The sequence below is a fragment of the Cyphomyrmex costatus genome, unplaced genomic scaffold (genome assembly GCF_001594065.2).
Source record: "Cyphomyrmex costatus isolate MS0001 unplaced genomic scaffold, Ccosl1.0 scaffold932, whole genome shotgun sequence".
NCBI classification, from domain to species: Eukaryota; Metazoa; Arthropoda; class Insecta; order Hymenoptera; family Formicidae; genus Cyphomyrmex; species Cyphomyrmex costatus.
The window spans coordinates 312,660-333,201 of NW_017280520.1; the positions used below are offsets into that span (position 1 = coordinate 312,660).

The 20,542-nt window shown below is 34.7% G+C and overlaps 3 protein-coding genes across 8 annotated transcripts in view; 1 reads left to right on the plus strand and 2 right to left on the minus strand.

The window, feature by feature from the left end:
• The window catches only part of Fmr1 (synaptic functional regulator FMR1), a 12,211-nt gene extending 6,306 nt beyond the window's left edge, over window positions 1-5,905 (plus strand). The window contains exons 7-14 of one of the 5 annotated variants that reach the window (XM_018550080.1): window positions 195-342; window positions 516-653; window positions 1,117-1,155; window positions 2,338-2,481; window positions 2,608-2,818; window positions 3,087-3,299; window positions 3,631-3,732; window positions 3,894-5,905. In XM_018550080.1, coding sequence (XP_018405582.1) covers window positions 195-342; window positions 516-653; window positions 1,117-1,155; window positions 2,338-2,481; window positions 2,608-2,818; window positions 3,087-3,299; window positions 3,631-3,732; window positions 3,894-4,081 — 1,183 coding nt within the window. In that variant the 3' untranslated portion in view covers window positions 4,082-5,905. The remainder of the gene's footprint in view (window positions 1-194; window positions 343-515; window positions 654-1,116; window positions 1,156-2,337; window positions 2,482-2,607; window positions 2,819-3,086; window positions 3,300-3,630; window positions 3,733-3,893) is intronic. The other 4 variants (XM_018550084.1, XM_018550083.1, XM_018550085.1 and 1 more) reach the window with 4 other exon arrangements.
• Window positions 5,906-6,255: 350 nt separating this feature from the next.
• Window positions 6,256-20,063, minus strand: LOC108781958 (homeodomain-only protein). Of its 2 annotated transcripts, none has more exons than XM_018550093.1 (3): window positions 19,985-20,063; window positions 6,768-6,959; window positions 6,256-6,626 (listed from the first exon to the last, which is right to left on the minus strand). In XM_018550093.1, exons 2-3 carry the CDS (start codon window positions 6,951-6,953, stop codon window positions 6,555-6,557), a joined length of 258 nt encoding a protein of 85 aa, XP_018405595.1. In that variant the 5' UTR covers window positions 6,954-6,959; window positions 19,985-20,063; the 3' UTR covers window positions 6,256-6,554. The 2 variants fall into 2 exon arrangements, with proteins under 2 accessions (XP_018405595.1, XP_018405597.1); XM_018550095.1 differs by lacking the exon at window positions 19,985-20,063 and adding an exon at window positions 19,910-19,975.
• LOC108781950 (cilia- and flagella-associated protein 61) lies at window positions 8,925-15,973 on the minus strand. Its single transcript, XM_018550079.1, has 20 exons — window positions 15,819-15,973; window positions 15,489-15,623; window positions 15,222-15,382; window positions 14,995-15,127; window positions 14,327-14,825; window positions 13,371-13,633; window positions 13,071-13,287; window positions 12,619-12,893; window positions 12,289-12,477; window positions 12,029-12,157; window positions 11,746-11,861; window positions 11,516-11,670; window positions 11,225-11,435; window positions 10,465-10,634; window positions 10,109-10,318; window positions 9,859-9,963; window positions 9,645-9,722; window positions 9,423-9,539; window positions 9,272-9,337; window positions 8,925-9,149 (listed from the first exon to the last, which is right to left on the minus strand). The coding sequence occupies exons 1-20, from the start codon at window positions 15,971-15,973 to the stop codon at window positions 8,961-8,963; spliced, it is 3,573 nt and encodes a 1,190-aa protein (XP_018405581.1). The 3' UTR covers window positions 8,925-8,960.
• Window positions 20,064-20,542: the final 479 nt, after the last annotated feature.

Sequence of the window (20,542 nt, forward strand, 5' to 3'; positions counted from 1 at the left end):
AGAGAGAGAGAGAGAGAGAGAGAGAGAGAGAGAGAGAGAGAGAGTTGGAAGGAAGTAAAAAAGATGCAATATTTTATTTTAGTTTTTTTTCTTCATTTTAATTTATTTAAATTTTTTAAAACTTTATTTTAAACAAGATTATGTATAAAGAATGTAGAATATATAATTTACATTATTTCACCTTTTTTTTTTAGATATACCGACGAATTTAATGTTCGAGAAGATCTGATGGGACTAGCTATTGGTGCTCACGGTGCAAATATCCAGCAAGCGCGAAAAGTTGATGGCATTACAAATATAGAGTTAGAAGAAAATTCATGCACATTTAAGATATATGGAGAGGTAACAATAAAAATATTATTATATTGCTTGTATGTTTCTAAAAATATATTAGAAAGATTTGCTCGGATTGTTTTTATCTAATTAAATATAAAATGTATCTATACATTGTCCTATATTTTCTTATAATATATTGAGTAAATATAAAATTTATCATGTATCTTTCTTAATCATAGACGCATGAAGCTGTTAAAAAAGCTCGATCTATGCTGGAATATAGCGAGGAATCTATACAAGTCCCACGGGTATTGGTAGGAAAAGTAATTGGGAAGAATGGTCGCATTATCCAAGAAATTGTCGACAAGAGTGGTGTAGTAAGTATATCTTTATCATTATTTAATAGAACTTAACATGACTATATTTTTATAGATATTTCAGAATTAAGATCTTTCAGGTAGGGACTGTTTTTTCTCAAGTAATGATGTTTAAGAATATCATTACGATATTATATAAGTATATCAATTTTCATTTTCAGTTGATACAGTATGATTTTGTTAAAACTCCCAAATTTAGTACCTAGATTACATATAATACTTTACAGATCGTCTACATCTACTGATATACATGTTTATCTCTCAGGGTATGTAGCAATCGTCTGAAATTATCAACACGCGTTTTATAGCCTCTCTTTTGCAACATACGCAGACATCGTTAACAATGTCTATGATTAAAGATTCTGTAATCAAAATTTAAAATATAGCATTCAATTGAAAATGGAAGTTATAACTTACGAGGGATTAGGTTATATATGACATATGCCTTGTCTGTTCTCGGTAGATAACAACTGGCTCGAGTGGGAATATACATATTGATAAAGTAAGTATGTCATTTCCTATTGTTTGTGATTTTATTCCATCCAAGTTTAGTCAATCATTCATATATATATATATATACATTCATATGGAAGCACTTGCAAATCTTACATGAACCACTCGGGCCAGTACCTTTAAATCGTATTAAAAGAAATAATAACTATTTTGTTTGTATAATCAGGCCTATACTCATGCTTCACATTTAGCACTAAATGTGACTGTCTTATTCCGAATGCGCTGTTTATCAAATATCAAAGTTGCATTCAGTATTATCATGGTTGATTGATAATTACATGACTACATTTAATGCTAAGTGTGCATTGTGTATATGGACCTTTTAATGCACATGTGCATTGCAAACAGTAACTAGATGCATAAGTCGTTCCATGTCCATGCATTTGTTTTTTGTCGTCAATTATATTTTAAAAAGAATATCATTTCAGATATTATGCTTTTACAATCTGATTTGTGGAAAACTTGTTAATAATTGGAAATAAACTACATAATGTTTCATAAGTAACAAGAATATTTTGTGTGATGAAAACTTTTTATTGCTATAGCATATTGAATACTTGTATCATGCGTAAGGAATCAGATAGATTTAATGTACGTATATATGCGAATATTTTTTTCTTTTGTTTTCTACAGAAATTAAATCTTCTGTTAATCAGTTTTTCGTGTACAAGATATATTATAACTATTAAATTATAGAACAAAAGATTATTTTTTAATGATATATAAATAAGCTGAAATTATTGTTATTTAAAAAAAGAAAATCAAATAATAAAAATCTTTAAATTTACAATTATATCTAAAGGAAAAAAAAGCTGTGATTATAAATACACGATATAATTGCCACGATACAATTGTTTGATATAATGATCTCGTGATATATAGTGATTGTGAGAAGATACATATTATCTAAAAGATGATGTTTAAAAAAAGGTAAAAGTATCGAGAAATAATTTTTTTACTGAAAAACAAATCCTTTTGGGAGTATAAAGGGTGTAAAGAATATTTAAGCAAATTTTCGCAGACTGATCGACAAGTGTATTGGTGGAAATGACAAACGCCAGTGACTGAAAACTGATGGTATGGATATGAAATACGATTTTAAGCGTCTCATACTAATAATCCGTATCATTAAGTACTTTAATAGCGCAATTTTAATAACTACATATTTCAGGTAAGAGTAAAAATAGAAGGAGACAACGAACCTCAACCAACGATTCCGCGAGAGGAAGGTCAGGTGCCCTTTGTCTTTGTTGGCACTGTCGAAAGCATCGCCAATGCCAAAGTTCTGTTGGAATACCATTTGGCACATTTAAAGGTAATGTATGTTAATTGCACTGATCCTCTCTGAAACATTTTATATAAAACCGATATCCCAGAAAGGAATTGCAAAATAAATTGCGAATTGATCGTGGAATTTGATCTACTCGTATAATTTATGTAGGAAGTAGAACAACTGCGACAAGAAAAATTAGAAATTGATCAACAACTACGAAGCATGCACGGATCGACTACAGGGCCGATACCCAGTTTTCCTCCCACAAGACGAGGAATGGTTACAGGACCTGAAGAAGGTATCAGCGGTCGTGGAGGTCGCGGTGGTCAGTCTCGAGGGCGCGGATCTCGGGGTAGAGCTCCTACTAGACACAATGCCGGTAATTTTATAGCACAAATAGAATCAAGTTATTAATTATCAAAATATTAAAATGATAAACTTAATAATAATTTATAATATAATATTTAAATTTTGTAAAGGTGTGATGAGCAAATTATGTTATTAGTTTCGATTTCATTATGACCTTTTTTTTATGTAAAACTAAATCTAATAATTTAAATTAGTCAATAAACGATATAAAATGCAAGTGAAATATTATAATTATTTATATGAATTAAAAATCTAACAATTAATCGGGCATTCTTCAGGATTACGTAGAGATACTTTGGACGGTAGTGAGGATCGTGTTCGAGATTTACCGCCAAGAGGTGGTCATCAGGGAGCCGGTAATTCAGGGTACATGAGTGGTAGACAAGGTCGTCCTCCAACCCAACGTAGAGATCGTAGAGACGAACGTCGTCGTACTACTGATGACGAAGATACTGTTTTAGACAGCCAAGATGTTTCAAGCATTGATAGAGGTAATAATATTGGTAATACGCGCGCGCGCGCACGTGTATGTGTGACAAGAGAAAAAGCGAGCGAATATGTGTTGATGAACGTTCTAACCGTTTCGTCCTAAAGACAAACAATGTGTGAAGCGTATTAGAATGCTTTAAGATTGGCATGAAATGCGGAGCAAACTCTTGTGACCATCTAACACTAATGTTATCATTAAATTGATATAAATATATATTCTGTTGCATGCTACTAACGTATGCAGTGCAGCTTTTGCTATCTTATGGTTAAGTTTATCTTTAAATATCAATTGCGAGTTTGAGACAGATGGTCACAATGGTTTGTGTTGTATAGAGTCAGTATCAAGTGTGGAGGGAGGAACTAAAGGAATAAGACGAAGACGACTTCGGCGTTCGCGGCAACGAAGCTCAACGCCAATGAGTGCTAGTCAGACAGGTAGGTCTATCGTTTAGTATCAAGCTAGCGCGAGCGTCTCTTTAGGACGATCGGTTGTACAAAGAAATAGATTATATCCATTTCCCATTGCTCGATCAATAGGCTGACGCGCACACTTGTACATACGAAAACATTCAGAGTTAATCTATAAATTTGTTTAGGCAGTAATGCCGGCCCGTGCGACCAATCAACAATGAATAGCAAGGAAGGAACACCCGCGAACGACGTATCCATGTCTAACAACAGTTCGCAAGGACCTAAAGGCCAAAGAGAACATCGGTCTCGTCCTCCTCGTATGCAGCAGAGCAATAAGCCTAAAGAAGCTCTGGTTAATGGTACCAGTGGCTAAGCAACCGTTGCGTTGTCGCCAATTGCTACTAACGTTGCTACGTTACACCTGATGAGAGCTATTAACTCCCAGCACGTAACATGACGCATACCGACGCAAGGACTACACGATTATGGAACGCGACATGATTAGTCTACGCTCGTTGTTAAGACTGTTTGCTACCGATAAGAATACGACAGTTGTTTAAGAAATCGTCATTCTCCTTAAACACATTTAAGGACACATATTAATATCCATGCATGGTTTAGTTTAATGATGGTAATTACACTGTCATGTTTGATATACGGATACATTCATTGGGAGATAGAGGATAGCATTTGGTAAGAAGGATTCCCTGATTGTGAAACTGTGCCTCATTTTTATACCAAGCTCCTAACTTATGTGGCAGTGCTTCGGATGTACCGTACGGTACACCTTGGTCACTCGTTAACGTTTAACGATCCAATATTAGGCTGGATAATCGCGGCTCGTACGTCAATTATCGCTGTGGATAAGTTTTCATCTAGATATGTCGCTCAGTACTTACATATAATACAATATTTGCAGTGTGGTCCCGATATCATTCCATGATGTCGAGTTTATTTAGTTTAGCTTGTAATAATCAAAACAAATGGCAGCAAATTGTTCCACGTACTTTTCATGAATGTTCCGTATTAACGTAAAAGATATATCTAGTTGCTTTGATACTTTATTATTTTATATCGACGTAACCTCGTTATTCTGATACGCTATATATCGAAGATAATTATGAAAACTGAAACGAATGCGACATAACTAAGATGCAACTCGACGCGATACCAGGAAAATGTGTGTGGATTTCCGTTGTTAATAATAACAATGGTAGGCGGCAGCTCTAAGAAATTCTGGTTCAAAGGCGTTCCCAATGATGTTCCTTTCTATTTACTTGAGGAAATTGAGTTTTTGATTTACGATTATTAGTAGAGTTATTTAACAACACTAGATTTTTACGTTTCAAAGCTGAGTGTTGATTAATAGTACCATGATGATTGCGAAAATGACTTATTCAAATCTAACACGATCAGATGTGCACAAGGAGTCGGTTTTTATTTCCGAATACACTTTTCACGTAATTTAGTCTTTTCTTTCTCTTTTCTCTCTTTTTTTCTTTTCTTTTAATTTTTTTTTTACTTTACTACAGTCTAAGCATACTATATCAAACTTTAGAATTCGATATCGAGTTTGTTTCTGCATTGTTTCGCATGATTTAAAAAGAAAGTAAACGTATACTTAGTAATACCAATGTATGATGTGCCAGAGAAGGAATGATACATGTTTTATGATATCTAGCTAAAGTGCAGACTTAGCGCATACCTTTATTACTATAATACTACTTAGTCGAAATGTGGATGTCTGAACAAATAAACTAGCTTTACTATACTAAGCTATAAAATAGATATGATCAATTGTTTTAAATTGATTATCAACATTATTAAAAATTCGTTATCAATTTAAAACAGTTGTTTCTTCTTCCGGATATGACAACAACTAATCGGACGTGTCTCATGAATTTTGCAAAAACACATGGCGGTTGATGCAATATATCGACACCTAACAAAACAGCTGTCATTTTATCTGAATATTCTTATGACAGCCAAAAAACTGAGATATCCCCCAACTTGCTTGTTTCAGATACATTTGTATTGATTGCAATTTGTGCATAATTTAAGAATAAAACATTTCTGTACATAGACTGGTCATTGGTATAATAAACCTCCAATTTCCTTTAGTATTAATAACCGTTTAAAAGCGACCCGTTTTACTTTTAAAATTTTAAGTTTTTCCATCCTCTCTCTCCCTTCTCCCCCCCCCCTTTCTCTCTCTCTCCCTCTCTCTCTCTCTCTCTCTCTCTCTCTCTCTCTCTCTCTCTCTCATATTAGCTTCATTATTTCTGCTCGTTTACTTATTTCATAATTACAATGTGGATGTGTAAGTATAAATAAGTAATTAGATTTAATATTTCAATTAAATTTACTTGTTTAATTATTTTCGTGTAATTATTATTTCATCAAATTTAACTAAATATAACTAAACTACATGTTAAGATAGTATGTTAATTAAGAAAAGCATTCTTATAATTGTTTACAATCTTTCCTTGCTTAAAAAAATGTTGAAATTTTGCAATTATTTCCAATATTTTGAGTATATTACGCATAAATACATTACGCGTTCGTACAATTAATAATTTATTTTCTGCACGAACGTCATTTTTTCTGTTTTACAATAAATTTACATTTACAATAAATAATACTTCTATGAATACAATGAAATTTAAACTGTCTAAAATCAGCGAGTTTAAGGAAAAGAAGTACATTGCTCTCTCTCTCTCTCTCTCTCTTTCTCATAAATTGCTATCGGTCCATTACATCTGCCCGTATATATGTAAGAATTTCAGGTACAAAAGTGAGACGAGATTGAGAATTTGGCGTATATAGCGAGCGCTCTCATACGATCATCAGTGTATGCCCAGATTCCCGCCGAGACCCTGTTCTTTCCGCCATTGAGCTAATCTGATAGCGTACCATCCCTAGAACAAAAGCCAAAGGTTGCAACGTATCTTTATCGATGTACTTCACTCGTTTGATTCGTTTCAAATATCTCTTACACTTATTTCTCATATTTATTAAACGTATACAATAGTATGCAATTGATACGAGTGTTTACTCACTTCAACGTCCGCCTCGGAAAGACCTGTTTCAGCTGCAAGGAGTACAACGTCCGCTGTATGAGGTGCTCTTGGCCATCTGTTAAACTGCTCTTGAAGAACCGCTTCCTGATCCACTGTCAAACGAATCACTCGAGTACCAGTGTTAGCTCTGCTGATAGGATATCGAGCGGGGTAAGACTTCAGCATGTTTCCCTTATGAAAAAAAAAATGCATTCCGAATTAACGAAAAAGTCAACTAATGAAGAAAAGATGCATGTAATATGATATAATGCGACTTAAATATGTATAATATATTGACAATTTTGGTAGATCGAGACTTTAACACTCTTTAAGTTGTTTTCTTATTTTTTTAAGCCCCGCAGTTGACAATTATTATTTATAATAAAATTAAAATATGCAGTGTTTACACCTTAAGAAAAAAATTAAATTACGATATACATATGTGCATTATAAATAAAATACGATAAATACTTTTCAGAAATATTTAAATTAAAGTAGAGCATTTATAAACTTGGATGTAAAGAATTTGTAATTCCTATTCTCTAAATATGACTTTTTCTTCCGCTTTTAACACGGACGTACAATTCTGAGTTTCGTGATAATAGTGTTTACTAATAAAGATTCCTCTAGAACAGATTAAACACAGAACAACAGTGCATGTAATTATAGCGAGAAAAGAAAATGAATCACATTATGACGTGCCGCAAATATGGATTTTCAATATTGCCATTTAAAGTGACGAATACATAAGCTGCTCTGTCATAAAATGCGCTTACTCGCACACGCTGACAGATCTGCTCCTCTTACATAATGACTCCTTGTTATGCCAGAGCCATATTTGTGAAAGCTGTACTCTAATCGAGTGCATGTGTTAAGTTTTTTCATAAAGACGCTATTATAGTTATGTACGAATACATATCTTGTGTACGAGCTAAGAGCTTGTACAAATAGCTATCGAACGATAAATCTTTATTTGCAACTGGAAAGAATTTTGTTTCATTTTATTCGTGATAAAAAAGAATTTTTAAGCACTTATAGTTACACGAACATATCGTAGGATAGACGTGCCAGCGTTAAAAATAGCACGACCGTGACCTAACATCGAGATTTAAATTTGGACAAGTTTCAGAAACGAGGCGAACACATTTGCGAAATAAACCAAAAAGACTAACGCAATCCGCAATAAACAGACCGCGGCACGTGCGTGGGTTCAAGGAAAAGATTCAGGAGGAAAAGGGAAAGACAAAAAATTGGCACGCTATACTATTATGAATATGACAGAATATCACAAATCGATATTTTTTTTACGAAATTAAAGTTCTGTAAAAAGAGAGAGAGAGAGAGAGCGCTAGGTATATACGAGATAGAAAAATTTAAACATATCGAGCCTTTATATAATGATTATACGCATATATATCTATCCGCGCGTTTCTTTGATATTTCGTAACAGTGAAATTGACAGCATTTAAGTACTTGGTATAGAAGGAAATATATGTAAGATGCAATTACAAAAATGAATTTATTAAAATGCCATCAACTTTTTGGAGCCACCTAGAGATACTATTTCGCGCGCATTTCCGAAATCATGTTATTTCCGGTTTCACAACATCATGCCGAAACTTTAGCCGACCTGTACCTAAAGGATCTCTAGAGCCACCTAAAGAATTTTCTCATGATTCGCGATTCTTTCCTAAACATCTCATGACTGTAATTCAGACGTCAGGCTTTGCAAATCGCTTTGGGCCGCCGCACTGTTATGAAACAACTTGGTGAAATGTTAAACTTGACCTACGAATAGAATTGCGTGCCAAAAGTAGATAGATGTCGAGGAAGTCGTTTATCGAGCATAACTATATTGAATGCGTGGCTTTGATTCTAATTCAGAAACGTTTGCATCGATTCACACGCAGCCACCGTAGTGTGCGTAATCGTAGCTCAATGAAATCGAGAAATTTGCTTTAGCGTTTAATTATATAAAGATTTTTATATCTACTCATTTTACAGCTAGCATTGACGCGAAGATACTTTTCACTGTCAGCAGTTTTAAATTGTACAACAAGCCTAAAGTGTACTTTTCATTTTTTTCGTTTTTATATCAGAAAGAGAAAGGAGGAGGAGATAATTTAATTAATTGAACGTTAATTCTTTTTAGCCCTCTTTTTCTCTTCATCAAGAGAATTTGCAAAAAATGTTTTATTGGTCAAAATATAACGGACTTTCCGCAATGTCCATATACATCTGGCGCTGTTTACGCAAAGTACAATACATAGGTAGATCATTCTCGTAAAACTCGAGAAAATTCATAAGATTATTCTCTAATTCTTGATGATAAGCCGAGCCAGCGTATCTAGATTCGATGTAATTTCGATCCTCTTCAGATATCTGCGCAAAGAGTTTTGAGCTTTTTCATTCACGTCGTTATTATTAATCGATATCTAATCCTTATTCTCGGAAGGATCATACATTCGCGACATCTTCATAAACTCGTAAGTAAAATTACTCACCGTTTTCCACTTTGACTTAATTAACGTATCAATGCAATCGTCGACCAAAGAATTATCGTGAATGTCCTGTATGCCGAGAAAATATACTTATTGTTAGAATAAATATCGACATTCGTATTATACGATATTGAAATACAAGCGGCCGTCTTACCGCTCGCGACAGCAAAGTAGCTCGATTTTCGACGCGCAGACAATCGAATCTATCGTGGAGAATCACCGCGGCCCAAGGTTCGCGAAAATACGCGTAGAAATCTGAGATTTCCGAATTCTGAGGAGAAATTATTTTAAAAAGCCAAGACATTTACACGAAACCCTAAAATATGTGCAGTAGCTTTTTAATATTTCGATACTATATCGTCGGTTAGGCGCTTACTCGAAAACGGAATTTTAGCTCGTTTAACATGCTCTCGTGTTTCCCATATAAAACAATCATGTCGTGCACTCGAAATGTCTGAAAAACAATTGTCATTTAAGTGTACATTGAGACAATAGCATCTGTTTCGAATCGCAAGATGAATATCGCGACACATAAAATTTTCTCTAAAGAAATCGCTGGATATTGTTTGTTTAATGAGTTTTGGAACTACCTCTTTGTTTACACACGTTATACTTTCCACAGTGTCGTACATATTCAATCGAATGCGAAAATATCCAATTTCAGATTTGCAAGAACCAGTTACAAATACTTTTCCCTGCATGAAAAAAAATCAATATTAATTCAACGATTTACGTCTTATACAGATCGAAAGAAAAAGAAAGAAAGCCATAACGAAGAGGCTCTTCAAATAAAATGTTATTTGCATTTCGATGCAGAAATCGATTTAATGGATAACTCACGTAATGGTTGTGATTGATCTTCGTTGTGTTATCCCAAGTCGTTTTCCCGGGTTTACATACGTGCAAGTAATGATAATCACCTGGCAGAATGCAAGCGGTTACGATAGGTGTACGAAATGTCGACGGTGTCAAATGCATGATCCTCTCTTTTTTTTTTCGCTCCGGAATTATCACGTCCCACTCGATCACTTTCCATAAAATTTGAGCGAGCTTCCAATGCACGGCGAAGGAAAGAAATGCAAATGTATTACGAGTTTGACAACAAAAGGATAAAGTTTAGTTTAAAAAAGAGGAGTTTGATTGAAAAAGATACTACTATACATTCTCTTTAAAAAAAGAATGTCTTTTCTACTAACTCTCTCTCCAACTTCCATGCTATTGTAATATTTGTGCTGCCAGACGTCGGCGTAAAATTTTCGGGAATATTTCGTCACGGTACCAGCGGCAAAAATAAACGGATCGTTGGTGCGACATTCCAGATCTATTACTAATGAATCATCGAAAATGAGACCAGCTCGACAAAACGCTGAAACGTTACAAATTACGTGAGATTTATTTACAGATTTCAGCATATTATAAGATTTCTTTAAGACATGCTTGAGCATAAAAATTTAATATTGATATTATCTCAGTAGTTTAACTGCGTTTTGTAAGTCCGATAAAATTTCGCGCAGTTTAAAATGAATATAATATGAATACAAATATGGTATCCAGTGACGTGCAATATTTTCCGTCCAATAACATTTTGTACTAACACCCGATAATGATTAAAATTTTATCAGGTTTTTTTAATATGTAAATTAAAATACAAAATGTCACTGGCCAGAAACTTTTACACGTCACTGTACCTATATGTTTGTACATATATAGTATATGTATATAAATTCACATTGAATTCAGTATCATAATATCCAGCTTCGACCGTTATAGCCTTTAATTCCTATTTTCTTATTAGTTGTTATCACATATAACGGTCTAATAAGATTTTTATTACTTAATTATGTGAGAGAGAGAGAGAGAGAGATTCAATTTTCGATATCCGTCAAATGCGACTTTAAACATAATTAAAAATGAATTAAAAATTAGTAGGATGTTGTATTCTCAAGTGTCCTTTACCTAAAAATGCGTTTAAATCGATCGTTTTCTCGTAGAAGTTGAAAAAAACATCACAAGTCAATTCTTTCTTTTCTTCTTCTTTTTCAATCGTAATATTTTCAATCATGAGCTTTGCATCATCGTTTTCCATCAGAGTCCAATCGACCATGGTCCATTCGGAAAAAATTTGAACTCCTCTTTGTAAAATGGCATTTGTCACCTCTTTGTTCACCTTAGATAGGTAAACGCACTATATTATCTCTTTCATCGTAATAATACGAATTATTTTATCATGATATATAATAATCATACTTCACAATCGTGAAAAAGAGCTTGATTGCTCGTTTCGCAGGACTTGGCAGAGTTCGGTTCAATCAACGTAATCCACGAAGGCTTTACCCCGAGCTTGATTAAACCACTGAGTGTACAATAGCAATCGATACTACGTCCGTAAAGAAATATCGCTTCTGTAGAGTTAAAAAATTAAATATTGAAACAATGTATTAAAACAATATAAAGTAATGATCGCTGCATGCACCTACTCCTTTCTTTGAAGTCCCCTGTTAACCATCGAATCTTTCTGAAGCAACTGGAAGCTTCCGCATCGTTATTTACGGTCAGACAATTCCATGGCATTTGGTCTTGTACTTTGTTTCCTCTTGAAAAATAAATATAACGTGTAACTTACACTTATACTCTCTTGCATCGGACAATGAGATGTTCGGAGTGATTTATATTACGGACGAGATGTTATTATGTATACATATACTATACATATTGTTTATTTTTATACTATACATATGATACATTATAAACAATCTTTACTCTTGCTTTTGCTTTTGCATTTTGATTTTCTCCCATAATGTCGAGTTTTGATACTGTAAGCCGCACGTTAAGACCAAATAATCGTACGCGAAATTTCCTTGATTCATCACAGTCACATATTTCTCCTTTCTAATGTAACGAAATTTGAACATGAGATATATTGCAAAAGAATCGATTATCATCTTGTCAACATTGCTGGATTAACTCGAATTATTAAAATTGTTGATAGAAAGTATATCTATCAATGCATCTAAGATCACCTGTTGATCGCTGTCATAGTTCCATAGATGATATTAAGCCAAGTCCGTGCGACTATACAGCGACGATATCCCGAGTGAAACCTTCCTCGGAATGGAAGCAAGTCTGAACGACTCGATTCGTTATCAAATGGTATACCATGCGGCGATATTAACGTAAGGTTTGTCAGTTGTGTATATCGCTGCGTTAATCTACAGAATTCAATATTGATAATACATATAGTTAAATATTTTTAAAACATTATATTATCGTATGAAAAAACGTATCGTTTAGTAAGTTTCGTATCATCGACATGCAACCTACTGCAGGTGTTATAGTTGAAAACATTTTACCGTAAAGTCAGATACTCCGCGAAAGCGATTCCGCAGTCCGATGCTCCAACGACAACGATCCTGCTATCGATAATTGTACGTGGCATCGTTACTAGTCTCGGCGATGTCATAAATAGAGAAAATCCATTGTACGCAACATCATCCCTTTCACCTTTTGTATTATTTTCACAGCTATTAGAGTTTTCCCGAACAATCGGAAATTCATACTTAGCTTGTCCACGGGGATCAACAGGAATCATATCGTTCAAACAGGATATCAAAGGACATATCCACGTCTACGAGTAACGTACACGATGATAATTAGGTTCTAATAATTTTCCTACCGATTAAACAGTTTTAACTTCCATTTATAATATATAATATATAATTTTGTTGGATAATGGGATGAAATTTGGCACAAGTGCTCTTGCTAAAAACACAACTATTGTTATCGTACTACTGTTACAGCTTACCAATGTGGTCTCATCTTTGTGATGAAGTCGATAAAAGATTATCGTTAACTCGCTTAAACGTGCGATCTCGCGGAAGAAGAAGCGATGATAAGTGGAAAAAATTGGCATAAGAACAAAATGCAAGAGACGTCTGTAATCGTTTTGTGGGATACTCTCCACAGATACGTAATCCTCTATATGGAAATGATTCTTAACGAAATTTACTTGCCTCTCGGCGCTACAACATAAAATGAAGGAAACATTTGGATATTTGGAATATCTTTCACGATATAAAAACTACAAGGGAATACACGTAATAACCACAGTATAGCGAGCCCTAGTATTGTATCGTTACTTTCAAAGACGAAACAATTTAAATCACGCTGTAAAGCCTGTAGTGGATCCATGGCAACATCAAAATCAATTAGGACTTCACGTTTTGTCGATGTGGTAAACAAGAGTCTCTCTATAGCTTCACGGTCTTGTGTTCGGGCATGGCGACACGTTATCTCCTCGCGAAGAACCGCTCGGTGCAGAATGTACAGCGTCATGGGGAAATCTCTATTACATCTCAACGGTACGCGCTGCATTTTTCATTTTTTATTTTTCTTATTATTGATTGAAGTTATAAAGAAGTGCTTCTAAAGTTCTCTTTTCCTTATACAGGATGTTCCGAATTTAATGACTAAATTTAGTCAGCTTATATTTGTATATAGAAGAAATTAATAAACTAATGTAAAAAGAAGTTCTTTAGAGATACACTCGTAACATTTTACTTTGTTTTGGAGAAAATCGCAAAAAAGATAAAATGTATAGTTTTCATTTTTGTATTATTTATTATTTATTTATTCACTGTCTAATTGTCACTTGCTTAATGCAGATTGTTAAAAATATTGGCTTCTTGCAGCAATTACATCTTGGACAGTTCATATTGCTGCTAAATGATCTGGTCAACGTAATGACTTGTCGCGCCTTTCTGTCATCTAGAAATCGGCGCACATGCTCTGTACTGTCTCTGAAGAAACGTACTCGTATTATCGTTCAAGTCATACACGAAAATAGTAATATTCTATTTTGTATACAATAATATTCCGAGAAAACTTTACCTTTTTTTATGATTTTCTTAAAAATAAAGCAAAAACGAGTATATCACTAAACAACTTTTTCTCTTAGTTTATCAATTCCCTATATGTTTTCAAAGTTTGATCATTTAAATTCGGGACACTATACATTCAAGAGTAACCGAAATATCTGACTAGTAAATTTATAGACTTTACCACAAAATGTTGAAGGAATTGATGGCACGGATGTGAGAAACGAAGAAGAGTCGCACAGTACTCTAAATGTGGGAAGCAATCGAAAGCAGCCTCCAAGAAATCGTGGGACCAGTGAGGCCTCATTTCATCACGCGTCGCAAACATCTCCAGAACGAAAGCATTTATTTCGCCATTCGGCGTCGGAAAAACATGATGAATGGGTCGGGATTGCATCGTCTCGTTACATTCACCGACACGAGCGGGCGGAGTATTTCCCCGCGATTTTTTCAAACCATTGTACGGCGTTAATTCAAAATTCTCATTAAGTAGATCGATGTCAATCATAGCATTGAGACACATGATGCCTACTGCCAAGCCATTGATATCTTCTCCGATGATTAATTGGCGACAATTACTCGGACGACGAATCATCTCACTAATACAATACTCTCCATAAAGCTCCTTGAGATGAGTACCCTCACCGTCGACAATCGCAATCACGTTGTCGTTATCTTCCTCTCTGTATACATAATAGATACAGAGTTGAATACAGATGTAGAAAGAAAGTATCTCAGACAACACAGTCCAAAATTAAGGCGTAAGATGTCTTTTATACGCTAAAGACGTACGTCTCGGTTTTGGACTTTGGTTGTGTTGTTTGGGATTAATCACAAATGAAATCGACTCACACGACTCTCCGTATTTTCAACTTTGGACGTAATCGATGTCGATCGATCAGATATAGAAATTGCTGCGCGACGTCTCGTACGGCAGTTTTAGCCAAGACTTTAGTCATCTCTTGCTCAAACACGCTCAAATGCACTATTGGGAATACAAGTCAAGATATAAACATCACTCTTCCGATGTAAAAAATTTAAAGCAGAATCGACGAGTGACTTGATAAATAAACGATCACCCGGTTCAACTCGGGGAGGTACCACGAGAATCACGTATTGGCAATAGGTAGTGTTGTCGAACACCGCAGCCAATAGCTCCCCAAGAAACTCGTTCGAGTAACACTCGTCCCACACGAGCAAGTGTATGAACATTGTGTTTCTTTTCGTGGCAGTGGGAATCCTTTTCGAAAAGTGCTAATTTCATCAACATATATAAGACACCGACTGCGCGTAATCGTAACGTAAAGTGATATTTACTAGGATAGACGCAAACAGAAGATGATTACCCGTAAATTGTCTTCAACCAGGTCAACCAATCGTACGGCGGCACGGACGGTATATTGGGGTAATTGCAGAGACATATCCCCGAAATGACGTCACGTCTCTCATTGTGTTGGACTACTGAGAGGCAGGAAGTCTCGCTGCAAATTTTATGTAACGGTACATCAAGGTGCACACGCACAGGAAGAAGCGCACTGATTTACGATTTAATATAATATTGCTGACATATGTAAAATTCTACATATATTTTATATATATATATATATATATAATAAGAACGAGCTCTCCAAATGCTAGTGCGCGTATAAAGTAACTGCATGTATGACTGCAAATACTAGAGTCGTTTCAATTCCACATTCCCAAAAATGTCGTGAGTCATCGGACGTATCAGGAGCTTTAAACGCGATAAATCCGAATGTTGAACGCGACGTGACCCCGAGATTTTGCTGGGTTCTTTTAACTCTTCGGACTCGTCGAGGCAAGTTGACATTTTGCAAGCTTTTGTTGTTGACTCGTGACAATCGGATCGTGACGTGGACGTGCCATGATGCCGTTCGGCAATTTTCAATCGATTATTAATCACAATCGATTATTCTCGTCGGATAGCTTTTGATTAGATTTGCACACATGTATGTATTTAAATGATAAAGACTTTGTCCTTTTTTTTCATTTGTATCCAATCATCCTAAAGCGTTTACTCGTTACCGGGAACAGACCTAAGTTATGTACAGCGGCTGAGTTCGAACTCGATTGATCGACGATTGCCAACGATGGGAGCGTGCTGTTTAAGGCAAGGGAAGTCGAGGGATCGATCAGAATTACCATTTTGGATGTCAACTTAACGTGGGAAAAGTCTGTCGGATATCGAGTGCAGCCGACCGACTTGATACTCGCGTAAAAAGAAGGTCATAATGTATGTGTGAGACTCTCTTTCAACGATCTAAACGGAGTTAGAGATCAAGCTTCGCTTCCTCATCTCCTCTCAAATTGCCTCTCGCCTCCTCAGCTTCTTTATGGCTCTTGCAGTACAATCGTCATAAACTACACAGTCGCAAGTATTACATCAAACGTATATTGTAAGTATGTACATACATACAATCGAACAATTCACAGCAGAGAATACATTTTTGATCGATCATGTTCATCTACTATTTACATATATTACATATATTAGACAGTTAATTTTTTGTATTATTAACATACTGAAGAAGACCCGAACGAAAAGTCGAAACGTATACATTGTCATTGTTTTAATGAATACATTTATTTCATATTGTTATCCAGTATCGGTTTATAAAGGCAAATAATTTCATTTGATGTCTTTCGAACTTGAATTTTTCTTGTTCATATTCATTTACCATTCAGATCTGCTTGACTTTATTATTAACCGATATCTACAGTTATAGACAATCCTAGATGCGCTCGCGATAATGGAACGGATATGATGCGCCATATCGGCTAAGCACAGACGAAGAAAAGAAAGAAAAATTGAAAATTTGCTCACTCTTTTAGTTCAAAAGATTTGTGAGCAAACGATGAGCAAACGAATGCATGAAGAAAAAAATCGATTTTTTAATATTGGGGGGCCAGCTTCACACGGGTCGATCGAGTTGATACCGCGTATCAAAACTTTCCTTTCTTTCATTTCCTGCGTTTTCGCGTGCACAGATCGCTTCAACCTTAATTTTGCAATCGAACCACGATATTTGTGTCTCCAGACAGCACAATATTTACTAAATATTTGTAAGATTTATTTTTAATATTTTGTAAACTTTTTGTGGTCTCTTAGATTGCACAGATCATATAGATATTTATTATAAAAATTATAAAATATTGTATTTATCGTATAAATTGTAGTAAATGCTATAAAAATACTTAGTAAAGACATAATATTTTTCTATGTTATAAATATTAAATTAAATATTTAGTCTACATTTTAATAACGTTTTCAAATAAAGCTTATTAATATTATTAAAATACGTGTAAAATATTTACTAAAATATAATATTTAATAATATAATATTTGAAAAAATAAAAAATGATAAATATTTATGAATATATTTAACATAAATATTCTGTGCTGTTTGAGGTTACATACACTAAACAAATTTTTTTAATTTATTGAATAGTACTAGCAAAATATTTACTAAAAGTAAACATATTTATTTAATTTAAGTATAATTTTTTTAATTTAAATAAATCTTTATTTGCTGTAAGTAAATATTTCGTTAGTATTATTCAAACAAAATATTTAATAAAATTCGGTAGATTTATTTTCAGTGTATCCCTATATATTAGCTATAATTCAATTTTCGAAAATTCGAGAGAAAGAGAGAAAAACGCGTAAAATTATACTCTGGCAGAAGAGTCAGCCAATTATGGAAGACGAGTTTTACTAAACAAGTTCTACAATTCTACGAATATAATAAATCGATTTTTTTCTTATTGGTTGCCAGGGATGTTTTGCCAAATCGCATCGATTTCCAACTACATGTTTAACTCGCGGCGGTTCTGAAGATATTAAGATAATGACTTTTGTCATGCAACATGCGTCTCTCGATTCTACGAAGATGGAAAATGGTCGACTATTCCATGTTGAACAAGGATAGATCTAGTAAATGTGGCTTCCCCCCCCCTCTCTCTCTCTCTCTCATCCTCCAAACAAATTGAAATAAATTAATTTCAGTAGAGAACAGTTTGCAGCAAGAAAAGTTTTCACGTTCGACGTGCGATTTTTCTCTCTCGGCGCAGTAGAATGACGAAGCGCAATAATCGTCAGGTGATTTAATTAGCGAGAAAATCTAGAATCTCGCGAGACAGCCGAGTCTCAGTAGCACGAACTACTATGGTATCTTAGCCGAGCGGTCAATCGCAGATCGTGGGACACTCGCCGCACGGAAAGAAACGGCGTAATAACATTTTGTAGGGCGACGCGACGCGACGCGACGCGCGAGGACGCTTTTATTAATAACTACCTACGAAATAAAGAAATGAACGCAAGGATATGTTGCATGATCTCTTTGGAGGTCTCGTCACTCCGTTGACGCATATATTAAATCGCAATTGTTATACAATCAAAATATTGATAAATGTGAGGCGGATTTGGTTGAAATTACATTCTTGGTTATGCTTGAATTTTCTTACGCGTAATTCTATATCAAATTTCATTTGAAATCTTTCTCAAATGGTAAAATCTAATAAAACCTTCGTATGTGTATAAAATATAAAAAGAAAACTATATAGAGATATACAGATCGAGATCTTTGAAAAAATATTGGAATATATAACGATCGGGAGAATACAGTTCTGACATCAGTTGCCTAGATTTTCTTGCAATTAGCACTCGCGGGCGATAATCGTATTCCGGTATAAAAATCCGTGAAATAACATCGTTCATTTTCGTTTTTGTTGCTCAAATATCGATTGGCGTTCGTGCCATTCTCACCACATTGCACTCGTACAGAGGCATGCTTTCCTCTACGTAGAAACTAATCGGAACATACGTTAGCAAAAAATGTCCCTGTTCGCGGATATCGGTGAGAAAATAAAAAAAGAGCTCTCGTCCTAGATTTCCATAATCTCGCTATTCCCACTTTTTTCCAGCTACAACGATATGGCGCGCGTGAAACTTAATACAATATCACGCTTCATTCAAATAAAAAACGAATCGAGGAAAACTCGGATATGACGAAGCTGATTTACGCCCGTTTTTATCAACGCAATTTAATTTTAATCTATGGTCAAACTAACTTTTTATTTTCTTCTAGTTCTAAGAATTATTAGAGAAAGATAAAAGGTATAAGTTGAACTGGGATTAAATTGAAGTTTATCTATCTATATAAAATTTATTAATCGATATCTTTATTAATATAAATATAATTAATCGATATAATTAATAGATGTCTCTATCAATATAAATATAGTACGTTATTGGAAAGATACGACCAGCTAAGACAATATTCTTTCCGTACGTTGTACGCAATCTCGGTACTATCTCGCGCACACGACCTGCATTCAAAAACGGTAAACGACAGAAAACCGCTGTGACCTGAACAATACATTTTTGCTTTAAAGTCCTCTATTGACTATTCTCTCTCGACGTACAAAAACGTGTTGAATCATCAATCGACAATGGAACAACAGCAAGTGGCCAATATTTTTGGAAGGATATCGATCATCGAAATAATCGTGTATAGTGTGCGTTGCACGCGCGTGAAACATATACATGTGTTCATCAATCAAACTTGTCGGATTCGTGTAGCTTTTCACTCGCGAAAACTCAACTTTCCTTTAATTCGATTCTTTGGACAATTCGTTTGAGAAACTTGCCAAGTGCAAAACGCTCATCAATTCCAAACGGAAGATTGAGTTATAATTCTAGCAGAAATGTTAAGTGTAGTAAAACAACTACAAGTATTATGTATACCTGTTTGATCTGAGACGACACAGGCACGCTAATGACGTTAAAAGATGCAGGGTGTTTCAAGACAGATTGGCTTACCGAATGTGTCTGAGTTAACCGAAGAACGAACGGAGAACGAATGGAGAATGGAAGATCCGTATTCGACGACGATACGCACGCGACTGACTTTCAGCTAAATACAGCATGATGTAAAACACAAGGCATGTAGAGAGGGAAGCGAAACTTTTCTACACACATATGCGCGCGCGCGCGTAGAAAATAAACTATATATATATATATATATATTACATATAACTGTTTTATAAAATATTGGCAACGCGATTCTATAAGCACGCAATGCGAAGCAGTGCCAAGCTGATATATAAAGTCTAAGAAACATAATTGAGGATTGTACATAAAAATTCGTTATATCATCGTTATCAGAAAAGTTCCTCTCTTTCTCTGGAATTTCAAAACAAGGCGTATATATTTGATAATAGTTTTCATAAATGCTATTTTTACACATTCGATATATAGAAAATGTACTGTGTCAGTCTGTAATATCTTTTTCTTTTCCCCCCCTTTCTCTCTTCCAGCTAGCATATAGTAATCAAGAGGATAACGATCAAATTTTGCAGTTTATTGTAGTGTAAAATA